General features: G+C 39.7%; 1 protein-coding gene across 3 annotated transcripts in view; it reads left to right on the forward strand.

Moving 5' to 3' along the window:
- SLC36A4 (solute carrier family 36 member 4) overlaps positions 1–12,192 on the forward strand; it is a 226,010-nt gene extending 213,818 nt beyond the window's left edge. For all 3 annotated transcript variants that reach the window (XM_050941724.1, XM_050941743.1, XM_050941733.1), the window contains one exon: positions 11,787–12,192. In XM_050941724.1, coding sequence (XP_050797681.1) covers positions 11,787–12,094 — 308 coding nt within the window. In that variant the 3' untranslated portion in view covers positions 12,095–12,192. The remainder of the gene's footprint in view (positions 1–11,786) is intronic.
- The last annotated feature ends 7,865 nt before the right edge of the window (positions 12,193–20,057 follow it).

The raw sequence follows: 20,057 nt of genomic DNA on the forward strand, positions 1-20,057 counted from the left end.
CAGAATAGTACTTAAAGAAATCATCTAATGAATGTATCTAAGATGAGTTAGAACAAATAAACAGAAAAAAAACCCAAGCCTTATAATAATTAGTGTCTGTATTCAGAAGCAACGATTTTCTTAATCACTATTGCTTATTGGCATGCATTCTATTTAAAATTCGTATGTTAAACCCCTGCTTACAGATGTGTGAATAATTCCATAAATTATTAAAACTAAATATATTTTAGTCTTGACCAGTAATGATTTTTTTACTATTTGCACACTCAGCTTGCACAATACAAATAGATTAGTCAGTTTCACTTCAGGTTAATAATTGATTTCTGATCAGTTTCACATTCTGGTTCATGTATTAGAGCATCATAGAATTTAAGGCAAGAAGCCATCACCCAGTTTGACCTCTTGCACATCACAAGCCACTACCTAGTTACCACTGCACTGAGCCCAGTAATCTGGATTTAAGTATCACAGCCCTCTAGAGACCAAATTATTGTGTGCCATGAGCAGAGAATAGGAGAGACAAAGGTGTGCCAATGTCCAAGGCCCCGTCAATGACAGGGGATTGATTTGGTGAGATGTACCCGGATGAACCTAGAATGTGGCATCATTTTGAGTTGTAAAGACTATAAGGGAGTATTATTCCTTTAAAAATAAAGTGCTTTTATTGAAATGCTAAATTCTGGTAGTTAGGATTGGTCAAAATGAAACTTAAATTGTCTTCTTGGTGACCGGTTAGATATATTTATTGTGTGTTTTGGTTTCATATTTTAAGAGAAATATTATAGATGTGTGACTGCAGTAACTTTCTAAATACATTATCATTTTTTAAAAAAAGCAGTTTTCCTTTATTTGTGATCTTTGGTCCTGGCCCTAACCCTGCAACTGCATTCACACCGCCATACCCCTGTGCCTGAATGGAATCCCCTTGACTTCAGTAAGACTCTCCCTGGGCATAGATGGTCTACTTACATGGATGCATTTGCAGGATTAGGGTCGGTCTTGGTATCCGGAAAGCAGTATAGCAACATAAATTTTTAACATTTGTGAAATGGTGTTGACAAGAAGAAACTTTTGAAGCATGTCTCTGCAGAGCACCTAAAGGAATGTTTCTACTGGTTACTTTCCTTTTTGTAGAGTAAGAAAAAAAATCCTAATTTGTAAACTTCCTGAATCTGCTCTTCTGTCAAGCACATCAGTTACAGAACCATGATCCCAGCTAGCTGTACTTTGAATGCTCAAGCCTATGTCAGGCATCTTTGTGAGGATGTCTCCTGTACTTAGGCTGGTGAATATTTGAGTACCCCTGGGCATCCCACAAAGTTCTCCACATGTCGGTTGTGATCTTCCTGATTTTTGTCTAGCTTTAGAACAAATTCTTTATCTGATTTGAGAGTGTCCCTTTAAATGTTTGTAAATATAGCTTGTTATATAAGTCTCTTCTATTCCTAGTACATTCCTATGCTGAAAGTCACAAAAGTGACATAAGCCAAGTTTGAATAAAGGGTATTACCATTGTTAAAGAAATCTACTTGGGGAATTTTGGGTATAGTCATGACCATCCAGCTCAGATCTTATTCTCTTGTGTTTTTTCCATAGACCTAATTACTGCAACAATGCATATTTAAATAATGTAAACTGGTGCCCTTGCAATGTTCATGGTAAAATATAAAACATCATTTGGGAAAATTATCTTTCGTTGTCATGGGTTTAATGTGTTTTTGCTGAACCAAACTTCAGTAAATTATATCTGATCATTAAATGTTGCATATGTGGGAATCTTGGTGTGAACCAAGCCCTCTTCTACAGTAAAAAGAACCAGGAGTGCTTGTGGCACCTTAGAAATGAACACATTTATTTGAGCAAGCTTTTGTGGGCTAAAACCCACTTCATCGGATCCATGCTACAAATACTCCTGTTCTTTTTTCTGATACAGACTAATACAGCTACCACTCTGAAACTTGTCTACAGTGGCATTGTGGCCACCAGGGTAACTGCAGCAATGAAAACCCTTATTGCAGAGACAGTTTAGTGCAAAACTATTTGCTGTAGCCAGGGCCAGCTCCAGGCACCAGCCCAGCAAGCAGGTGCTTGGGGCGGCACATTGGGCTCTTTGGTGGCAGTTCGGTAGCAGGTCCCTCAGTCCCTCTCGGCGGGAAGGACCTGCCACCAAATTGCCACCGAAGAAGAAAGCAGCAGGGTGGAGGTGCCACCAGTCGCGATCGTGGCTTTTTTTTTTTTTTCCCCTGCCGCTTGGGGTGGCAAAAACCCTGGAGCTGGCCCTGGCTATAGCTAGAAAGCAGGGTAAATTGTGCTAGTGCAAATCATGCTGCACCAATTTAAACTGTCTTTGTAGCAATTTGGATGGTGCAGCTACAAGAGTTACTAAAATCCCTGTGCAGACGGAGCAAGAAACATGCTTGCTCTTATATTCATTTGTATGCTTAGTCATCCTCATTATGTGTTTGTTGTGCATTAGTATGGGAGTACTCCTGTCATAAACAGATAGTTAAGGGTTAATGTCTCTTTTACCTGTAAAGGGTTGACAAACAGGGAACCAAACACATGACCAGGGGACCAATCAGGAGACAAGATACTTTCAAATCTCGGTGGAGGGAAGCCTTTGTTTGTGTTTTTTGGGTTTTGCTTTGTTCTCTCTGGGCTCTGAGTGACCACACATACCTACAGGCTCTCTAATCTTCTATTCCAATTTAGTAAGTACAAAAGGTAGAAAGGCGGTTTAGTCTTTTTGATTGTTTTGCTTTATTTGCAAATGTGTATCTGGCTGGTAGGGGTCTAATGTGTATTTGGCTAAAAGTATTTTAAATGGTATTTCTGCTGGAGGAGGCTTTTTTCTCCAGTTTTTATAAGCTGACAGACCCTGTAATATTCCATCTTCAATTTACAGTGATTTTCTTTATTCTTTTTTTCTTTTATTAAAAGTTTTGCTTTTAAGACCTGTCTGATTTTTCCCCTTGTTGAGGCTCAAGGGAATTGAGTCTGTACTTAACAGGGAAGGAGAAGGGAGGGGGAGAGAAAGGGGGGGAACCCACCTGATTTCTCTGTGTTGTGATTCAAGGAGTTTGAATCACGGTGATCTCCTAGTGTACCCAGGGCAGGAAGGATCTGGGAGGAAGAAAGGAGAAAGGGGAATCCCTTTGTTTAGATTCACGGAGCTTGAATCTGTATATCTCTCCAGGAGCCCAGGGAGGGAACACCTGGAGGGGAGGAGGGGGAAGGGAAATGGTTTATTCCTCTTTGTTGTGAGACTCAAGGAATTTGGGTCTTGGAGGTCCCCAGGGAAGGGTTTGGGGGAGACCAGAGTTTATCAGGCACTCTACCCTAAGTCCTGATTGGTGGCAGCACTACAGAATCTAAGCTGGTAATTAAGCTTAGGGAAATTCATGCTAGTACCCATATTTTGTCTCCTGTCCTTGCCTCATCTTGGTCAGCAATGTTGACTAGCACAGTCTCTACTCCCTTGGAGAGGTTCACATCACCACCAAATGCAGTATCTGTGGCTCCTTCCCTTCCCTGGACCTGAGTGGTATAGAAACTTTGATTGAGAAGTACCTCATGGAAAAAGCCAAGAGACCGCAGTCTAATCCAGGCTGGGAAGACCACCCATCCTCATCAATCAGCACCCCTCTGCGCACAGAGTAGAGGTCAGATCTGATAAAACCAAAGACCCATTGTCTCAGGTCCTTCATGAGTAAGGGACACTTTTATAGACACAAGAACAGATCCCCTTCCAGATCTGATCCCAAGAGGAAGGATCCTGCCCGACTCCTTCCAGATAAAGCAAGTCCTGCACTCAGGTCCCAAAAATTTAGGTCTGTGTAAGCCTCCCGACCATGCGGGTAAAATGCTCAGGAGCAAAAATCCAGTGGTACCAAACTCCATTTCACGGATGGCTGTCAGACTTAAAGCATTCAAGTTCAGAGGCCATTCTCAAACACAACAGAAAAGACTCCACCATAAAATCCTATCTAGCTAAATGGAGGTGTTTCTCTATTTGGACACAACAAAACCAATTATCTCCGGAGACGGCAGGTATCCCTGCTCTTCTAGACTACCTCCTCACTCTTAAGAAGTCAACCCTGTCTCTTTGCTGCTGGGTGGAGACAAAGAAAGCTATCAGTGCCTGCCTGCCTTCCACCCTCAAACAGATGACTATTCTATTTTCACTCACTTGATAACCAGATTCCTGAAGAGTCTCACTAAGATCTTCTCAGCAGTAGTGAAGCCAACACCACAATGGAACCTCATTCCTGTACTGTCAGTACCTACCAGGCCACCCTTTGAACCACTGGCTACGTGCTTGATGTCCTACCTGCCTGTGAAGGGTGTATCCCTTGTTACCATCGCATCAGGCAGGAGGTGAGTGAGATGGAGGCACTCTTGGCCAACCCACCATACTTTTTCTTTACGAAAAGTAGCGTATCCCATCACTCCACCTGAAATTCGTTCCTAAAGTAATGTCGAGTTCCACATAAATCAATCAATTCACTTAGTGGTATTCTTCCCAAAGACTCATACATCCAGTGGGGAGAGGAGGGCTTCACTCTCTCACCATCAGATGAACAAATTATTTCTTGCTATGACAGAACAAGCTTAGGGACAAGCAATATCTTCTGAGAGACCCTCAAAGTGTGTTTCTGCCTGTATCCTCCTTTGCCTGTATCCTCCTTTGTTATCAGTTAGTGCATCTTCCCTTCCCCCAGACAGAGTGAGGACCCATTCTACTAGAGCACAGGCAACCTCAGTAGCATCTCTTTGAGAAGTGCCTATGCTGAACAGTTGTAAGGTGGCAATATGGAGAAGATCTGAAACCAAGTGCTGAATTTCTTAATGGACCATTTAAAAATTAATTTTAACTCCTAAATTATATTGTTGGTTTACCTGAAATTCTCAGAAAATTCATTCTATACTCAGAGTAAGTTGTAGGCCTTGCTGGAGCCCTAGACATAACTTACAGTATGAAACAAAGGCTGAGAACTAGAGTAAGCCTACCCTTGGCAAATAACACACTAGATATTGGCTAATCAATTGAACACATTCCTGACTGGAGAGGTTGTTAGCGTTCTCAAGTAACTACATAAACACATTCTTAAGATATGGTACAGGAACACAGTGATCCCATAAGGATGGGAAGACAGGATAATTGATAAGGATATCTTGTTCAAACTAGAAAGTACCAGGATAAGGCTGGTAAATCATATCAGGAGGGCAATACGTAATTTGTTTATATCTATGTATAAAAGTAATAGGAGGAGCACCTTTGTCCAGCCTACCGGATGGCAGAGACTCCCGCTGTTGACTGAACTGTCCGTTGTCACAGGCATACATCTGTTCGTGTACCTGTAACTCCTATGGGGCGTGAAGACCTGGCTTCATTGCGCTAAACCGGGCAAAGCACCTTCGCCACTGAACCAAACCTGTGGTCTTTCATATAAGTAACAATATTACTGCGTTTCCTGAAAATATCTCTGTGAAAGACCTATCTTTAATAAATGAGTGCCGTCTTTCCATTTAATGTCAGAAAAATGAAACAAAGAGGGAATAAGTCTGTGTTGCACTGACCTCATGCAGGCAGTACAAATGTTAACTTTAGATATAGTCTGCTTGCCTAGGCGCACACAGAAAACTGACAGAAATTTTTCTGTAGTTGATGATGACTTTTGGCAAGTTTCATAATCAGCTGCAACAAATAGGCAAATGTTTTCAGCAGTTCTCTAAATGTTATCAGTATTGTGCTGATCACATTCAAGCCATGGACAGAAAATCCCAGCAGGCATGTTTCATGACTCAATTAGCTCAATCTGTGTAGCTTAACAAAGGGAAGATTAAGGGGTGGTGGTTAGTCTAGAAGTACCTACACAGGGAACAAATATTTAATAATGGGCTCTTAAATCTGGAAGAGAAAGATGTAACACTATCCAATGGCCAGAAGCGGACACCAGACAGATTGAGACTAGAAATAAGATGTACATTTTAAACAATGAGAACCACTGGAACAATTTTATCGAGGGTTGTTGTGGATTCTCCACCACTGACAATTTTAAAATCAAGATTTGATGTTTCTGCAAGATATGCTCAAGGAATTATTTTGGGGAAGTTCTAAGGACTGTGTTACGCAGGAGGCCAGACTAGATGATTATAATGGTTCCCTTCTGACCTTGGGATCTACAAATCTATATGCCTGAAATGCTCCTTATGGTTTCTGCTCTATTATCTGATGCTAAGATATTAAACGTCAAATCATTATGAAGAGGTAGAAATCAAATTGTTCTTTTTTTATTATTATTATTATTTGTATTACAGTACCACTTGGAAGCCCCAACTAAGGTCAGGGCTCATTGGGTTTGTAAGTGCCTAGAACAGAGTAAGCAACAAGAGCTTATGCTGTAACTAGACAAACAAAGAGCAGGAGAAAGGAAATACTATTCACATTTCAGATGGAAACTAACATTTAGAGAGACTAAGCGACTTATCTAAGGTCTGTGGTGGGGGGAAGGATTGAACCCATATCTCCCAAGTCCCAGTCTAGAGCCTTAACCACAGGACTCTCTTTCCTCTCATTTTTTTAAAAACACGTGCATCATTGTTTTTCTAGGTACATTACATTGCTGAGGTGCTATGTACTCATTAACTGATCTCATTAACATAATTATATGTTGTTTGTTTACCACCCTGTTTACATTTCCTCTCATTCGAAATCTTTAGCAGAATATATGGTTTCAGGTACATGTCTGTAATAACAGTGGTGACAGACACTTGCAATATAGGTCTTGAGTATGCTGTGTTCCACTGTTATATGATAGAAGCAAAGAGTCCTGTGGCACCTTATAGACTAACAGATGTATTGGAGCATGAGCTTTCGTGGGTGAATACCCTCTTGTTATGTGATGTTTGCTTATTACCCCTGCAACTCAGTCCCTATCCATTCTTCTTATCTGCTCTGGGGTGTGCAGCTGGATTCTTTCTTAACCCCTAGGACTCTATGGATAGGCATGCTCATAGGGATAGTCCCTGTCGGCAGTCATGCCTCTTTTTCCTAGAGACCAACAAGGAAACTGCCTCTCTGCTTTGAGTGACTCCGTATCCTACGTAATCTGTACCCCTGTTCCTCAGGGCCTTCCAGGGGCAGATAAATTTCCCCTTTAGGTGATTATTAGGAAGAGGTTTTTATACTACACATATCTGATGAGTCTATTTACCATCTTGTGTTTTATCAGCCAGATAGGTCTGCCTGTCCTGGAGAAAAGGAAAGAATATTTTTTTTCCTGCTGAACTTGGTGAAATTCACCATATGGGGCAGGAAATCGCTCAGCAAGCAAGGCAGGCTTTTAAATTGGCTGGCCCGTAGGAGGGAGCGAAATTGGTTAAGATAGAGGCAATGTAACTAGGAATGAAACCAAATGAAGTTAAGGAAAATTTTCCACTGGAGAGATCTCTCCTTTATAAAAAGTGTAATATTCCAAAATACCACATCCCAGAAGAATGTTACTGCAGTGTTGGGACAGACTGTCCCAGTCATTTTTATGAGATGCTTCTGTTCAAACTGCTGCTACTCATTTCCTGGGGGCCTGAAGCTGATTTCACTGCTGGTCAAACCCAAAAGACCTTTTCCTGTGACTATTGCAGGATTTCTGACTTTCTGTATAGCACGTATTACGATTCCTAGAACTCCCCAAACAGAACACTTTGTGTACCTTACACGATGCCTCATCACGGTTCCGAATCTCTTCTTGAGTCTTTACTGTTTGATTTTCAATATCCTAGAGTCATTAGAAATTATTATCGATAGTCTGTAGGCTTTTCTCTGCAGATGTGACTCTTCTGTTTGATTCTCCTGTGGAACTGGCATATTATTAGTAACTCTGGAAGCATTCTTTAGCAGGCATAAATGAAAAGGGAATATGTGACTTGTATTTCTGGGTGGATTGTTACGGGATTGAAAGAAGAAATTAACTAAAACCCGGCAACACTCTGTTCCTTCACCTAGAGCTGGTGATTTCTTTCATTGGCACTCTTAAGAGCAACACTTTGGCATTGATCCTGCCACCTTTGGTTGAAATCCTCGCATTTTACAAGGAAAACTTAAGTCTGTCAATTTGATTCTTAGACATTTTATAGTTGTCAATGGAGTTGTTGGCCTCCCAACACAGGAATTTTGAGATTGGTATAAAATAGGACCAGGATCCAAACAATCCAATTGAGTTTTGATTTAGTGTAATCTAATCCAAGGTGCCCCCTTTTCTGTCTTTCTCCAGTCTAAATGAACCATTACAATATATATTTTAATTTCATGTGTTTCTATCTTTAAATAACTCTAAATATTTCACTATTTTTTAATCAAGAACATTTTCAAACATTCCAATTTAATATAACTAATGAATGATCCTGTTTAATTGTCAGCACTTACGTAGAACTGAAAGAGGTCTGTTACAGAATTTAAATAATCTAAATTTATTGAGTACACCCACTGCATCCATTTAACTAGCAAGATAATAAATGTGCAGCTTTTTCCATTGCTTCAGTCTTCAACAAATTCATTAACTATGAGTTTTACCACACGGCACAAACATTTCAACTTCAATTTTTGATAACTTTAATGTTATGTAATACTGTACAAGTATTAAGTATGCTTGCTAATTGTCCAGGCTTGAGGGTCCAATTCTGCATTGTTTGTGCTCCCAAGCTGCCTACTGTATTGTTTTCAGTGGGAGTTTTGTCTGCACAAGGAATAGAGAGTTAAATTAAGACTGAACTAAACTTGTGTTCTCAGCCGTTGCAAATAATAGGATATGCTGCACAACTACTCACCTCAAGGTGGTTTTCAGTATGCAAGCCACCTGCACTTACATGCTCTACTGTTCTCACGGACTCATCACTTAAAGTAGATATTATATTTTGGCATTTCCAGACATCTGAAATCGAGGCTTACTGGATCCCCTAGCCCCATACTACTAAAGCCATCCAGTCCTAAACAGGAGAAATGACTTCATGCCAAGAAGCCTGACAATTGGTAATCTTTTAAACTTTAATCTATGGAGTGTGTAAGAAGATGACACCCCAAATCTGCTCCACACTATAGAAGGGCAAACACCCACTTTTGAGTGTTTGACTTTATTGTGAACTGAATAACATAACAACATCAAACAGAGTCTAAGCTTTCTCCCTGTGTCTGGGTGTACCTAAGGTTTTCTCTAGGACCTCTGTCTTTCCCCCTGCTTCCCTCTGGACAGAGTGTCATTGCATTCTCTTTTATAACTTTGTGGAATTCACAGACCACAGCTGCCACAAGACATCTGTATCATTTACTCTGCAGCTAACTTCTGTTAATAGGGTAGGGTAATGGGAGATACCTGTAATATTCTGAAGGGTCATAAATCCAGTCTTTGTTACACAGTGTATCTAGAGATGCTGTCTTAATCATAAAAAAGCCTAATCCTTTTCTGAAACTTCTTGAGTATTTTGCTGTGATGCTCATAAGTGCCACAAGTTTATTGTGATTAGTGAACGATATTTATTTTAGAAAGTTGCCTTTTTAATTTCAGCTGCCCTCAGAATTCAAGACGTCCTGGCCTACATCTGGGATATTAGTCTGCAAAACTTGTAAGGTTCCATTTGAAATCAAAGTGCTGCTTGTTAGGCTGAGAAAAGATCACATTGGTATGCACTTAGTTAGGTTTTGCCCTCACTTGCTACATAAAGGTATCTTCGTTCCAATCATTGCATTATTTATTGCCATATACTATAAACATTACTCCACTAACATTTTTCTTGAACGCAAAGGCGCTGTATTGAAGCTGGCTGTAGATGGGTGGATTGAGGGTGGTGGCAGTTGGGAAATATGTGGAACAGTATAGAAAAGAAGAGCAAAAAATGTTTTGTGCATGATTCCTGTCATGCTGGAGGTTTTCGTACCGGTTTTCCCCTTTCCCTTCCTTCCATTTAGCTATTCCAGGGAAGCAGCTGACATGAATATCTGTGCTAATCTCTGCCAGCCAATAGGGGATGCATTTGTGAAAGGAGGTCAGATGTGCCCTGCCATTCACTGGGGATTAGATTGGAACCTCTGCTCAACTCATTTTATGATACAAAACTGAAAGCATTCATTACACGACACATTTGTATGGCTCTGAATCATGACTAGGACATCTTGGTTAGAGTTTCCAGACAAATGGATTAAGAACATCAGAGGCCCTGATTCTTTTGGAACAATGAATTCTGTTTGTAGAATTTTACAGTATTGGGATGAAGACCAACCACCCAGTGCTGGAAGGCTCAATAGTTCCTGTTTCTAAATATGTCTGTCTGAACTGAACTCTTTCTCCGGTAAACTGGTAACCTGTCAGAGGTATTTCACAAACTGAACAGTCTTAGTGATTGATTTTTTTCAAGAGACAGGTGTCCAAATAAGCTGGGACTGTGGTGGCCATGGGATCCCAAATGGTCAGAAAGTTGTTTGTCCATTTTGGTTAATTTTTAAGTTACTTTTTAATATGGATATCATTTACCAGGGCATCAAATTTGATGTAGTTTGTAGGGTGATTTTGTGTGTGTGTGTGTGTGTGTGTGTGTGTGTGTGTGTGTGTGTGTGTGTGTTTACCCAGCATAGCCTGTGCTACTTACAGACTCCCCTTCCACTCAAAAGCCTGTCTCCCCTCTACCTGTCATTCTCTTGAAAAAAATCAGTGTAAAAGTGTCACCATGCTATTTCAGATCTCTTGTGTCTCAATGATTTATAGAGCAAACTTTGTTTATTCCACATGTACAAAAAGATTTTGTTTTGAACTGCCAGTCCTGCAAATTCACTTTGGGATCTGAAAATCAAGCTGGGTACTTTACATTAGCACTAAAACTTATCCAACTCAGAAATAAGTGCATTCAGTAGTTCTACAGAAAAGAACCTAGGGGTCACAGTGGGCAAGAAGCTGGATATGAGTCAACAGTGTGCCCTTGTTGCCAAGAAGGCTAACCGCATTTTGGGCTCTATAAGTAGGAGCATTGCCAGCAGATCGAGGGACATGATCATTCCCCTCTATTCAACATTGGTGAGGCCTCATCTGGAGTACTGTGTCCAGTTTTGTGACCCACACTACAAGAAGGATGTGGAAAAATTGAAGGAGTCCAGCGGAGGACAACAAAAATGGTTAGGGGACTGGAGCACATGACTTATGAGGAGCGGCTAAGGGAACTGGGATTGTTTTGTCTGCAGAAGAGAAGAATGAGGGGGGATTTGATAGCTGCTTTCAACTACCTGAAAGGAGGTTCCAAAGAGGTTCCAAAGAGGATGAATCTAGACTGTTCTCAGTGGTAGCAGATGACAGAACAAGGAGTAATGGTCTCAAGTTGCAGTGGGGAAGGTTTAGGTTGGATATTAGGAAAAACTTTTTCACTAGAAGCGTGGTGAAGCAGTGGATGGGTTACCTAGGGAGGTGGTGGAATCTCCTTCCTTAGAGGTTTTTTAAGTCAGGCTTGACAAAGCCCTGGCTGGAATGATTTAATTGGGAATTGGTCCTGCTTTGAGCAGGGGGTTGGACTAGATGACCTCCTGAGGTCCCTTCCAACCCTGATATTCTATGATTCAACACAAAAAGAGATGAAGACTATTCTTATTTGTTAGTAAAGTCTGGGGCTCTACACTGATTAGAATTACAAATGAGTGGTAAATTGCTTAATATTTGTTAGGTTGTGATTCACTGGCTTATGTATCTTTCAAGGTTTTATTTTAATGAAGATGCTGAATTGAAGTTAAAAGTGCTTGTTATCTCTTTCAGGTGCTGTAGCAGTCTTGATCCCTCACCTCGACCTGGTGATTTCCTTTGTTGGCGCTGTAAGCAGCAGCACATTGGCATTGATCCTGCCACCTTTGGTTGAAATCCTCACATTTTACAAGGAAAACTTAAGTGTGTGGATGATACTTAAAGACATCTTTATAGCTGTCATTGGAGTCGTTGGCTTTTTAACAGGGACATATGTGACAGTTGAAGAGATCATTTATCCTGCTGCGACAGTCTTAGTTAACACTACAGAGAACCCCTTTGAAGATTTGAACACTACGCACTTGGTGACTGGTTTCAAGTAATGGTGAGAGAACCGAGAATCATTTTGTTTCTAGGCATGGGTTCTGATTAGGAGAAAAAGATCTTGATAGAGCCTGTAGTTGGAAGTATGGGCCATATTCAAATGAACTGAAACGTTAAGTTCTGAACAATAACACACCTCTTTCCTTCTCTTCCTCATCTGCCCATTTTGTAAATCCTTCAGACCAGATCTCTGTGTTAAGACTCTCAAGCCTCCTCTGCTCTGTGTAGAGAAGGAAAGGACTGGTTTAGGTGTTGGGGGATGGAGGGGAAGAATATTTATATATGAATTGCACGTGCAACCAAATATAATTAATCAGAAAATCAAAATGCCTACTCAAAAGGGTGAAATCCACCCCACACATCCCAGCACCAACATGATGCCTATGCACCACTAACGTCTCATTAAAGCCCTGTTTTAAGGGTCTGACGTGGGACTTAAGTTGTGTGTAGATCTTCTGCTGGCTTTCAGTGAAGGGGTGAATTTCTGCCCAGTGGATAATAGTTACTATATATATAGCTTGGATTGTTAGTAATGTTTCCAGGGACCTGTAGACTTACTACCTGGAAGTGTTTCTTTTCAACAACTATAAGTGATTCACTCTGATTACTGGGTGTTAGTATGTCTTAAATCAATGTGGTTTTGAAAAATTACTATGACTGTTCTTGCAGTCTTTTTTCACACTGGCATCAATGGAGTTCTGAAGACCTAAAGCCTTCAGGGTCAAAGTCTTAATGCTTAGCACATGTACTGCAGACCACCAGTGTCAGTCAGTTTATGTGCCATTAGGCACGAGGTCACTTTTTCATGCAATCCAAATCAATAACAAGCATTTTAGTTGAAGTATGTAAAAGATACCAAGCTCCTTCAGGAAAATCCTCCATCTCTATCCTGCAAGCTGCTCTGTATGGGTAAACCTGTGCTCCTGGGAAGAGCCCAGTGACCTCACTGGGCTTTGTGCAGGCTCAGGGGCCTGACTCTGTGGAACAGCTTGCAGGGTTTTGACAGAGAATGCTGCTTCCAGTCATAGAACAAGTAATTTTTAAAACCTGGTGGTTTATGCCCTTTGGGCTTTCTATGTGGTGTCACAGAATGTCATCATGTATTAGAAAAAAATGTGCTCTTTAATGATGCAGAAGTAGATAACAAGACAGCATCCAAGTTTACAAATGATGATGTATGTAGTTTATTTTGATATATTTTTGGTAACTGCTGTCCTAAAACCTGGGCCTTAAAAAAACAAAACAAAACAAAACAACTTTGTGAATCTATCCTTAACTTCAACTGTACAAATACATGAAATGCTGTATTTTTCTACCTATTCCTAAAAGATTAGAGTGGCTGTCTATATTTGTATTGTAGCTACATGTACAATAGAGTAATTATTTTGCATTATGTTCTGCCTTCAGTAGTATTTAACATGCACATTACTGTATTTTGGTTCTCCCCCAATCCCATTTTTGGAAAATAAAAAGAGTATCTGGGAAAAGTGGTAACTGTGGGGGAAAATCATCCTTCTGCTCCAGGCCAATGCACCACTTAATCCTTCATAATAAAAAGCTCTATTTTGAGGGCTTGTGTTGGGCTTTCTGGCCCCTCTCTACTGAATTTCACTCTAATGCTGAAACCAAATTGTTGTTATTTTAATTGAAAAAAACTCTAGATTTTTTAAAAAAGAGTTTATCAAACTTTCTTCTTATAAAAATGCTTTTCTAAAGAATATATTTAATTATAATATTTCTTGAGGAAATAAAACCTCTCCCCAATGTCCATGCACATTTAAGACAGAGTGATAGCTAATATTTTTCTTGCCTTCAGAATATTTCCCCAGTCACCTACCATATGGCATCAGCATTATAGTCCTTTCATCTCCATTTTATAAGTGTTTCCAATAGGGATTCAGCATAGTAGCATATGGTGCGAACTACATGTTGTTTTTCAAACAGTTGTTCTAAGCAGTGCTCTCATTTTCATTTCAGCATGGACAAAATTAAACAAATACTTGGCAGGCACTTTAAAGGAATGCAGATGTAACGCTATGTTAGTAACGTACCCAGCACCTGTAATATTAAGTTGCCCTCAAGGACCATATGAGGACAATGACTGGACAGGCAAAAAGTAACTTTAGCTTTTCAGAGTCAAGTATTTAAGCCTTTAAGCTATTTCTAAAGGAGATATTGCAGCCAAGTTTTTCAGTGTATGTTTGGGGACAAAACCGGTTTACAAAAAAGGTACACTAGACAGTAGCATCAAAACACAATTTTGTATTTATTTATTTTTTGCTGTGAAATTTATTTTAATTGATCCTGAACATTTTCTACATTTATTTTTAATAGGACTGTTAAACATTTTTTTGCTCTCCTATTGTTTTGGCAGCTCTTTCTATTTGCATGTGTGTTTGGAAGATGCATAATTGCCAAATCCTTCCATATCATCTGTTCTCAGTCTGCTGCATGATAGCAAAGGCCTCTGAGATTGTGCTTCTGCCAACATGCTGAAGGATTTGGACCAGAAATATTTGGCCAGTGCAGAACATGGTGATAATCTTTGGCAAGTACAGATTGATGTGCACCTGATGCTATTTACCAAAGCCAAAGCTAACAAAGATGGGTGCCTAAAGAGAGGCTCCCGCATCCTTATTTAAGTCCCTAAAGATGTGACCTGATTTTGAAAAGCATCCAGGTGTACTCCCTAAAGTGAATGCAAGTCAGACTTTTTGAAAATCAAATCACTTACTTAGGTGCCTAAATAAGGACTTAGAAGCTTAGCTTTAGGCTCCCAGCTTTGGAAACCTTGACCCAAGTGTGAACCCATACAGATCTCACCACAAAGCCTGCCCATGGCACATCCCATCATACCTAATGATGTCATTCAGCAGTTTCTCACTCAGACCCCTGAGTATGAAGTAGCTTTTTTTAGTCTCTGGGTCAGTATTGCCCATTTAAATTAATTTGTCACTTAAGAGATTTTAAAATGTTTATTAATATATTTAAAGGCTTTCCACTATTCCATTTTTATTTTTCACCTACAGTGTAGGATCTTTATTACTTCAGCATTCACATATTAGGTTTGTTTGGCCTGCTCAGTCATTTTAAAAAAAAGTCTATGGTCTCAGGGTATTTTGTGCTGAAGAGGACTGAAGTGTCACAAATAAAACTACTGAGAGATCATCAAGTCCAAATATGACCGAATCATAGAATAGAATCAAAGACTGGAAGAGACCTCAAGAGGTCGTCTAGCCCAGTTCCCTGCACTCAAGCCAAGACTAAGTTTTATCTAGACCATTCCTGACAGGTGTTTGTCTAACCTGCTCTTAAAAATCCCCAATGATGGAGATTCCACAACCTCCCTAGGCAATTTATTCCCATGCTTAACCACCCTGACAGTTAGGAAGTTTTTCCTAATGTCCAACCTAAACCGCCCTTGCTGCAGTTTAAGCCCACTGCTTCTTGTCCTATCCTCAGAGATTAAGAAACAATTTTTCTCCCTCCTCCTTGTAACAACCTTTTAAGTACTTGAAAACTGTTATCATGTCCCTTCTCAATCTTCCTCTTTTCCAGACTAAACAAATCCAATTTTTTCAATCTTCCCACATAGGTCATGTTTTCTAGACCTTTAATCATTTTTGTCGCTCTTCTCTGGACTGTCTCCAATTTGTCCACATCGTTCCTGAAATGTGGCTCCCAGAACTAGAGACAGTTCTCCAGTTGAGCCTAATTAGTGCAGAGTAGAGCAAAAGATTTACTTCTCGTGTCTGCTAACAACACTCCTGCTAATATATCCCAGAATGATTTTTGCTTTTTTTGCAATAGCGTTACACTGTTGACTCATATTTAGGTTATGGTCCACTATGACCCCCAGATCCCTTTCTGCAGTACTCCTTCCTAGGCAGTCATTTCCCATTTTGTATGTGTGCAACTGATTGTTCCTTCCTAAATGGAGTACTTTGCATTTGTTCTTATTGAATTTCATCCTGTTTACTTCTGACCATTTCTCCAGTATAATTTTGAATATTAATCCTATGCTCTAAAGCACTTGCAACCCCTCCCAGCTTGGTATCATCTGCAAACTTTGTAAGTCTATTCTCTATACCATTACCAAAATCATTGATGGAGATATTGAACAGAACCGGACCCAGAACTGATCCCTGTGGGACTCCACTTGTTATTTCCTTCCAGCATGACTGTGAACCACTAATAACTACTCTCTGGGAACGGTTTTTCAACCAGTTTTTCACCCACCATATAGTAGCTCCATCTAGGTTGCATTTCCCTAGTTTGTTTATGAGGTCATGCGAGCCAATATCAAAAGCTTTACTAAAATCAAGATATACCATTTCTCGCCTATCCACAAGGCTTGTTACATTGTCAAAGAAAGCTATCAGGTTGGTTTGACATGCTTTGTTCTCAACAAATCCATGGTGACTGTTACTTATCTTGTTATCTTCTAGATGTTTTCAAATTGATTGCTTAATTATTTGCTCCATTATCTTTCTGGTGCAGAAGTTAAGTTGAGTGGTCTGTAAATCCCTGGGTTGTTCTTTTTTCCCTTTTTATAGATGGACACTATATTTGCCCTTTTCCAGTCTTCTAGAATCTCTCCCATCCTCCATGACTTCTCAAAGATAATTGCTGATGGCTCAGATATCTCCTCAGTCAGCAATTTCAATATTCTAGGATGCATTTCATCAGGCCCTGGTGACTTGACATCTAATTTGTCTAAGTAATTTTTAACTTGTTCTTTCCCTATTTTAGCCTCTTCTTATCCTACCTCGTTTTTAGTGGCATTCACTAAGTTAGACGTCCAGTCATCACCAACCTTCCTGGTGAAAACTGAAACGAAGTCATTAAGCACCTCTGCCATTTCCACATTTTCTGTTATTATTTCACCCCCTCATTGAGTAATGGGCCTATCCTCTTCTTTTGTCTTCCTCTTGCTTCTAATGTATGTGTAGAATGTTTTCTTGTTACTTTTTATGTCTCTAACTAGTTTGATCTCATTTTGTGTCTTGTCCTTTCTAATTTTGTCCCTACATACTTGTGGTATTTGTTTATATTCAACCTTTGTGATTTGACCTAGTTTCCACTTTTTGTAGGACTCTTTTTTGAGTTTCAAATCATTGAAGATCTCCTGGTTAAGCTGGTGGTCTCTTGACATTCTTTCCTCTGCCATGGGATAGTTTTCTCTTGTGCCCTTAATAATGTCTCTTTGAAAAACTGCCAACTGTCTTCAATTGTTTTTCCCCTTAGACTTGCTTTTCATGGGATCTTACCTACCAACTCCCGGAGTTTGCTAAAGTCTGCCATCTTGAAATCCATTATCTTTATTTTGCTGTTCACCATCCTACCATTCCTTAGAATCATGAACGCTATCATTTCATGATCACTTTCACCCAAGCTGTCTTCCACTTTCAAAATCTCAACCAGTTCCTCCCTATTTGTCAAAATCAAATCTAGAACAGCATCTCCCTTAGTAGCTTTCTTCACCTTCTGAAATAAAAAATTGTCTCCAGTACATTCCAAGAACTTATTGGATAATCTGTACCCTGCTATGTTATTTCCCCAACTGATGTCTGAGTAGCCGAAGTCCCTCATTACCACCTGGTCCTGTGCTTTGGATGGTGGTGTTAGTTATTTAAAAAAAAGCCTCATCTACCTCTTCTTCCTGGTTAGATGATCTGTAGTAGACACCTACCATGACATCACCCTTGTTTTCTACCCCATTTATCCTTACCCAGAGACTTTCAACAAGCCTATCTCCTATTTCCATCTCAATCTCAATCCAAGGGTATACATTTTTAATATATAAGGCAACAGCTCCTCCTTTTTTTTAATCATAGAATATTAGGTTTGGAAGAGACCTCAGGAGGTCATCTAGTCCAATCCCCTGCTCAAAGCAGGACCAATACCAACTAAATCATCCCAGTGAGGGCTTTGTCAAGCTGGGCCTTAAAAACCTCTAATGATGGAGATTCCACTACCTCCCTAGGTAACCCATTCCAGTGCTTCACCACCCTCCTAGTGAAAAAGTTTTTCCTAATATCCAACCTAAACTTCCTCCACTGCAGCTAGAGACCATTACTCCCTGTTCTGTCATCTGCCACTACTGAGAACAGCCTAGCGCCATCTTCTTTGGAACCTAGCTCCATCCTCTTTTTTTCCCCTGTCTGTCCTTCCTGAGCAAGCTGTACCCTCTGTACCAATATTCTAGTCATGCATGTTATCCCACCAAGTCTCCGTATGCCAACGATATCATAGTTATGTTTATTTACTAGCATTTTGAGTTCTTCCTGCTTATTCCCCATACTTCTTGCATTAGTATACAGACATCTGAGATATTGATTTGACCCCTCCTCCCTCACCCAGTTCTGTCTTGTCTCTCCTTTATCCCTGCTATAACAGCCCATACTTCCCCACAAATTCTGAACTTTCTCCCAGGTCTCCAAGTTCTTGACTTACCTGTGGGCTTTGGTCACCTGCCCCATTCAAACCTAGTTTAAAGCCCTCCACACTAGGTTAGCCAGTCTGTATCCAAATATGCTCTTCCCCTTCCTGGATTGGGGGACCCCATTTCTGCTTATGTTCCAAGGAAACATTGCCAAAGATTTTAAATTATAGGAAATCTGACAAACCCTTTTTAAATAATAAGATGGTTATTTCTGTTTTAAAGTACTGCAGCGAGTTTAACCAGTTTAGATGCAAGTAGACAAACTCCAAACTAAATGGAGATAGTTTGCATTAATATGTATTTAAGATGGGCATAAAAGTACTTTGTCATCAACTAATTTATATTGAAAAATGTTTGCCATTGGAATTTTCTTGCTAATAAGGAATAGAAAATTATGTTAATATACTGTATGTGCACTTATATTTAACAGGATTGTATTGTTAACCATTTTAATGTAACTTAATCATTGGCTGCACTACAAATAACTGGATCATTTTCTTGTCTGTAAATGTTCTATCCTTAGACATTGGGGAAGAAAGAGAGTGACTTTGTCTAGTGTTCTGTAACTGACATTTTCTGTATCTAAATAAAGATTACAAAACATCTTGCTTATTCACTGTCCTTAGCTTTTACCACATAACTTCTCAGATAAATACGCAATAATGGAGAATTCACCCACATTTTTATGGTGAGGTAACCCATAGATTGACAAGAGACTTGGCATGGAATTTTCACATGTTTTTAAGTGACTTAGGAACTTGTACTCCTAAGTCACGTAGGCACATCTGGAAAATCTCACTCTTGAGCTAAGATTTTCTATGATTGGGTGCCTAAAGTTAGGTTCCTAAATCTATATGTAGACACTTCAATTAATGACCTAATTTGCAAAAGTATAGAGTACCCAGCAGATGTCACTGAAGTCTGAGTGGTTAGATATTCAGCACTTCTGAAAATCAGGATACTTATGTATGGAATTAGAAGCCTACCTTTGTGCACTGATTTTTGTACAATCTTGGCTGTGGAGGCCAGTTGATGCAGAAATTAACATTAAATTTCAGACCCTAGATCTGAAACCTAAAAGCCTGTACTAAGTTTTTAATTAGTAACTAGTCATTTTAGGTGCTTAATTATGTAATAAACTTCACAGCATCTACCCTATGAAAATCAGGCCTCTTTAAGGTGTCTCAAGCTGGGCATCCAAAATCACAAGGGGATAAAACTTAGGTGCTTTTCAAGGTGCCATTTTCAAAAGTGACTTAGGCCTAGATTTTTATAGAATTTAGGTGTTGCTCCACTCAGCATTGCAACACCTAAATGACTTTTGAAAATAAGACTTGGGCTCCTAAATAACGTAGGCATTAGTCTCATTGAAATTCAAATACCTTTAAAACTCTGGCCCTAAGTGCCTAAGTCACTTTTGAAAATGGCTCTGAAGTTCCTACATCACTTAGATTGTTTTGAACATTTTACCCTGTCATTTTTTTAAACTTTTTAAAGAATCTTGGATCCAGTAATTG

The sequence above is a fragment of the Gopherus flavomarginatus genome, chromosome 1 (genome assembly GCF_025201925.1).
Source record: "Gopherus flavomarginatus isolate rGopFla2 chromosome 1, rGopFla2.mat.asm, whole genome shotgun sequence".
In the NCBI taxonomy this organism is placed as follows: Eukaryota; Metazoa; Chordata; order Testudines; family Testudinidae; genus Gopherus; species Gopherus flavomarginatus.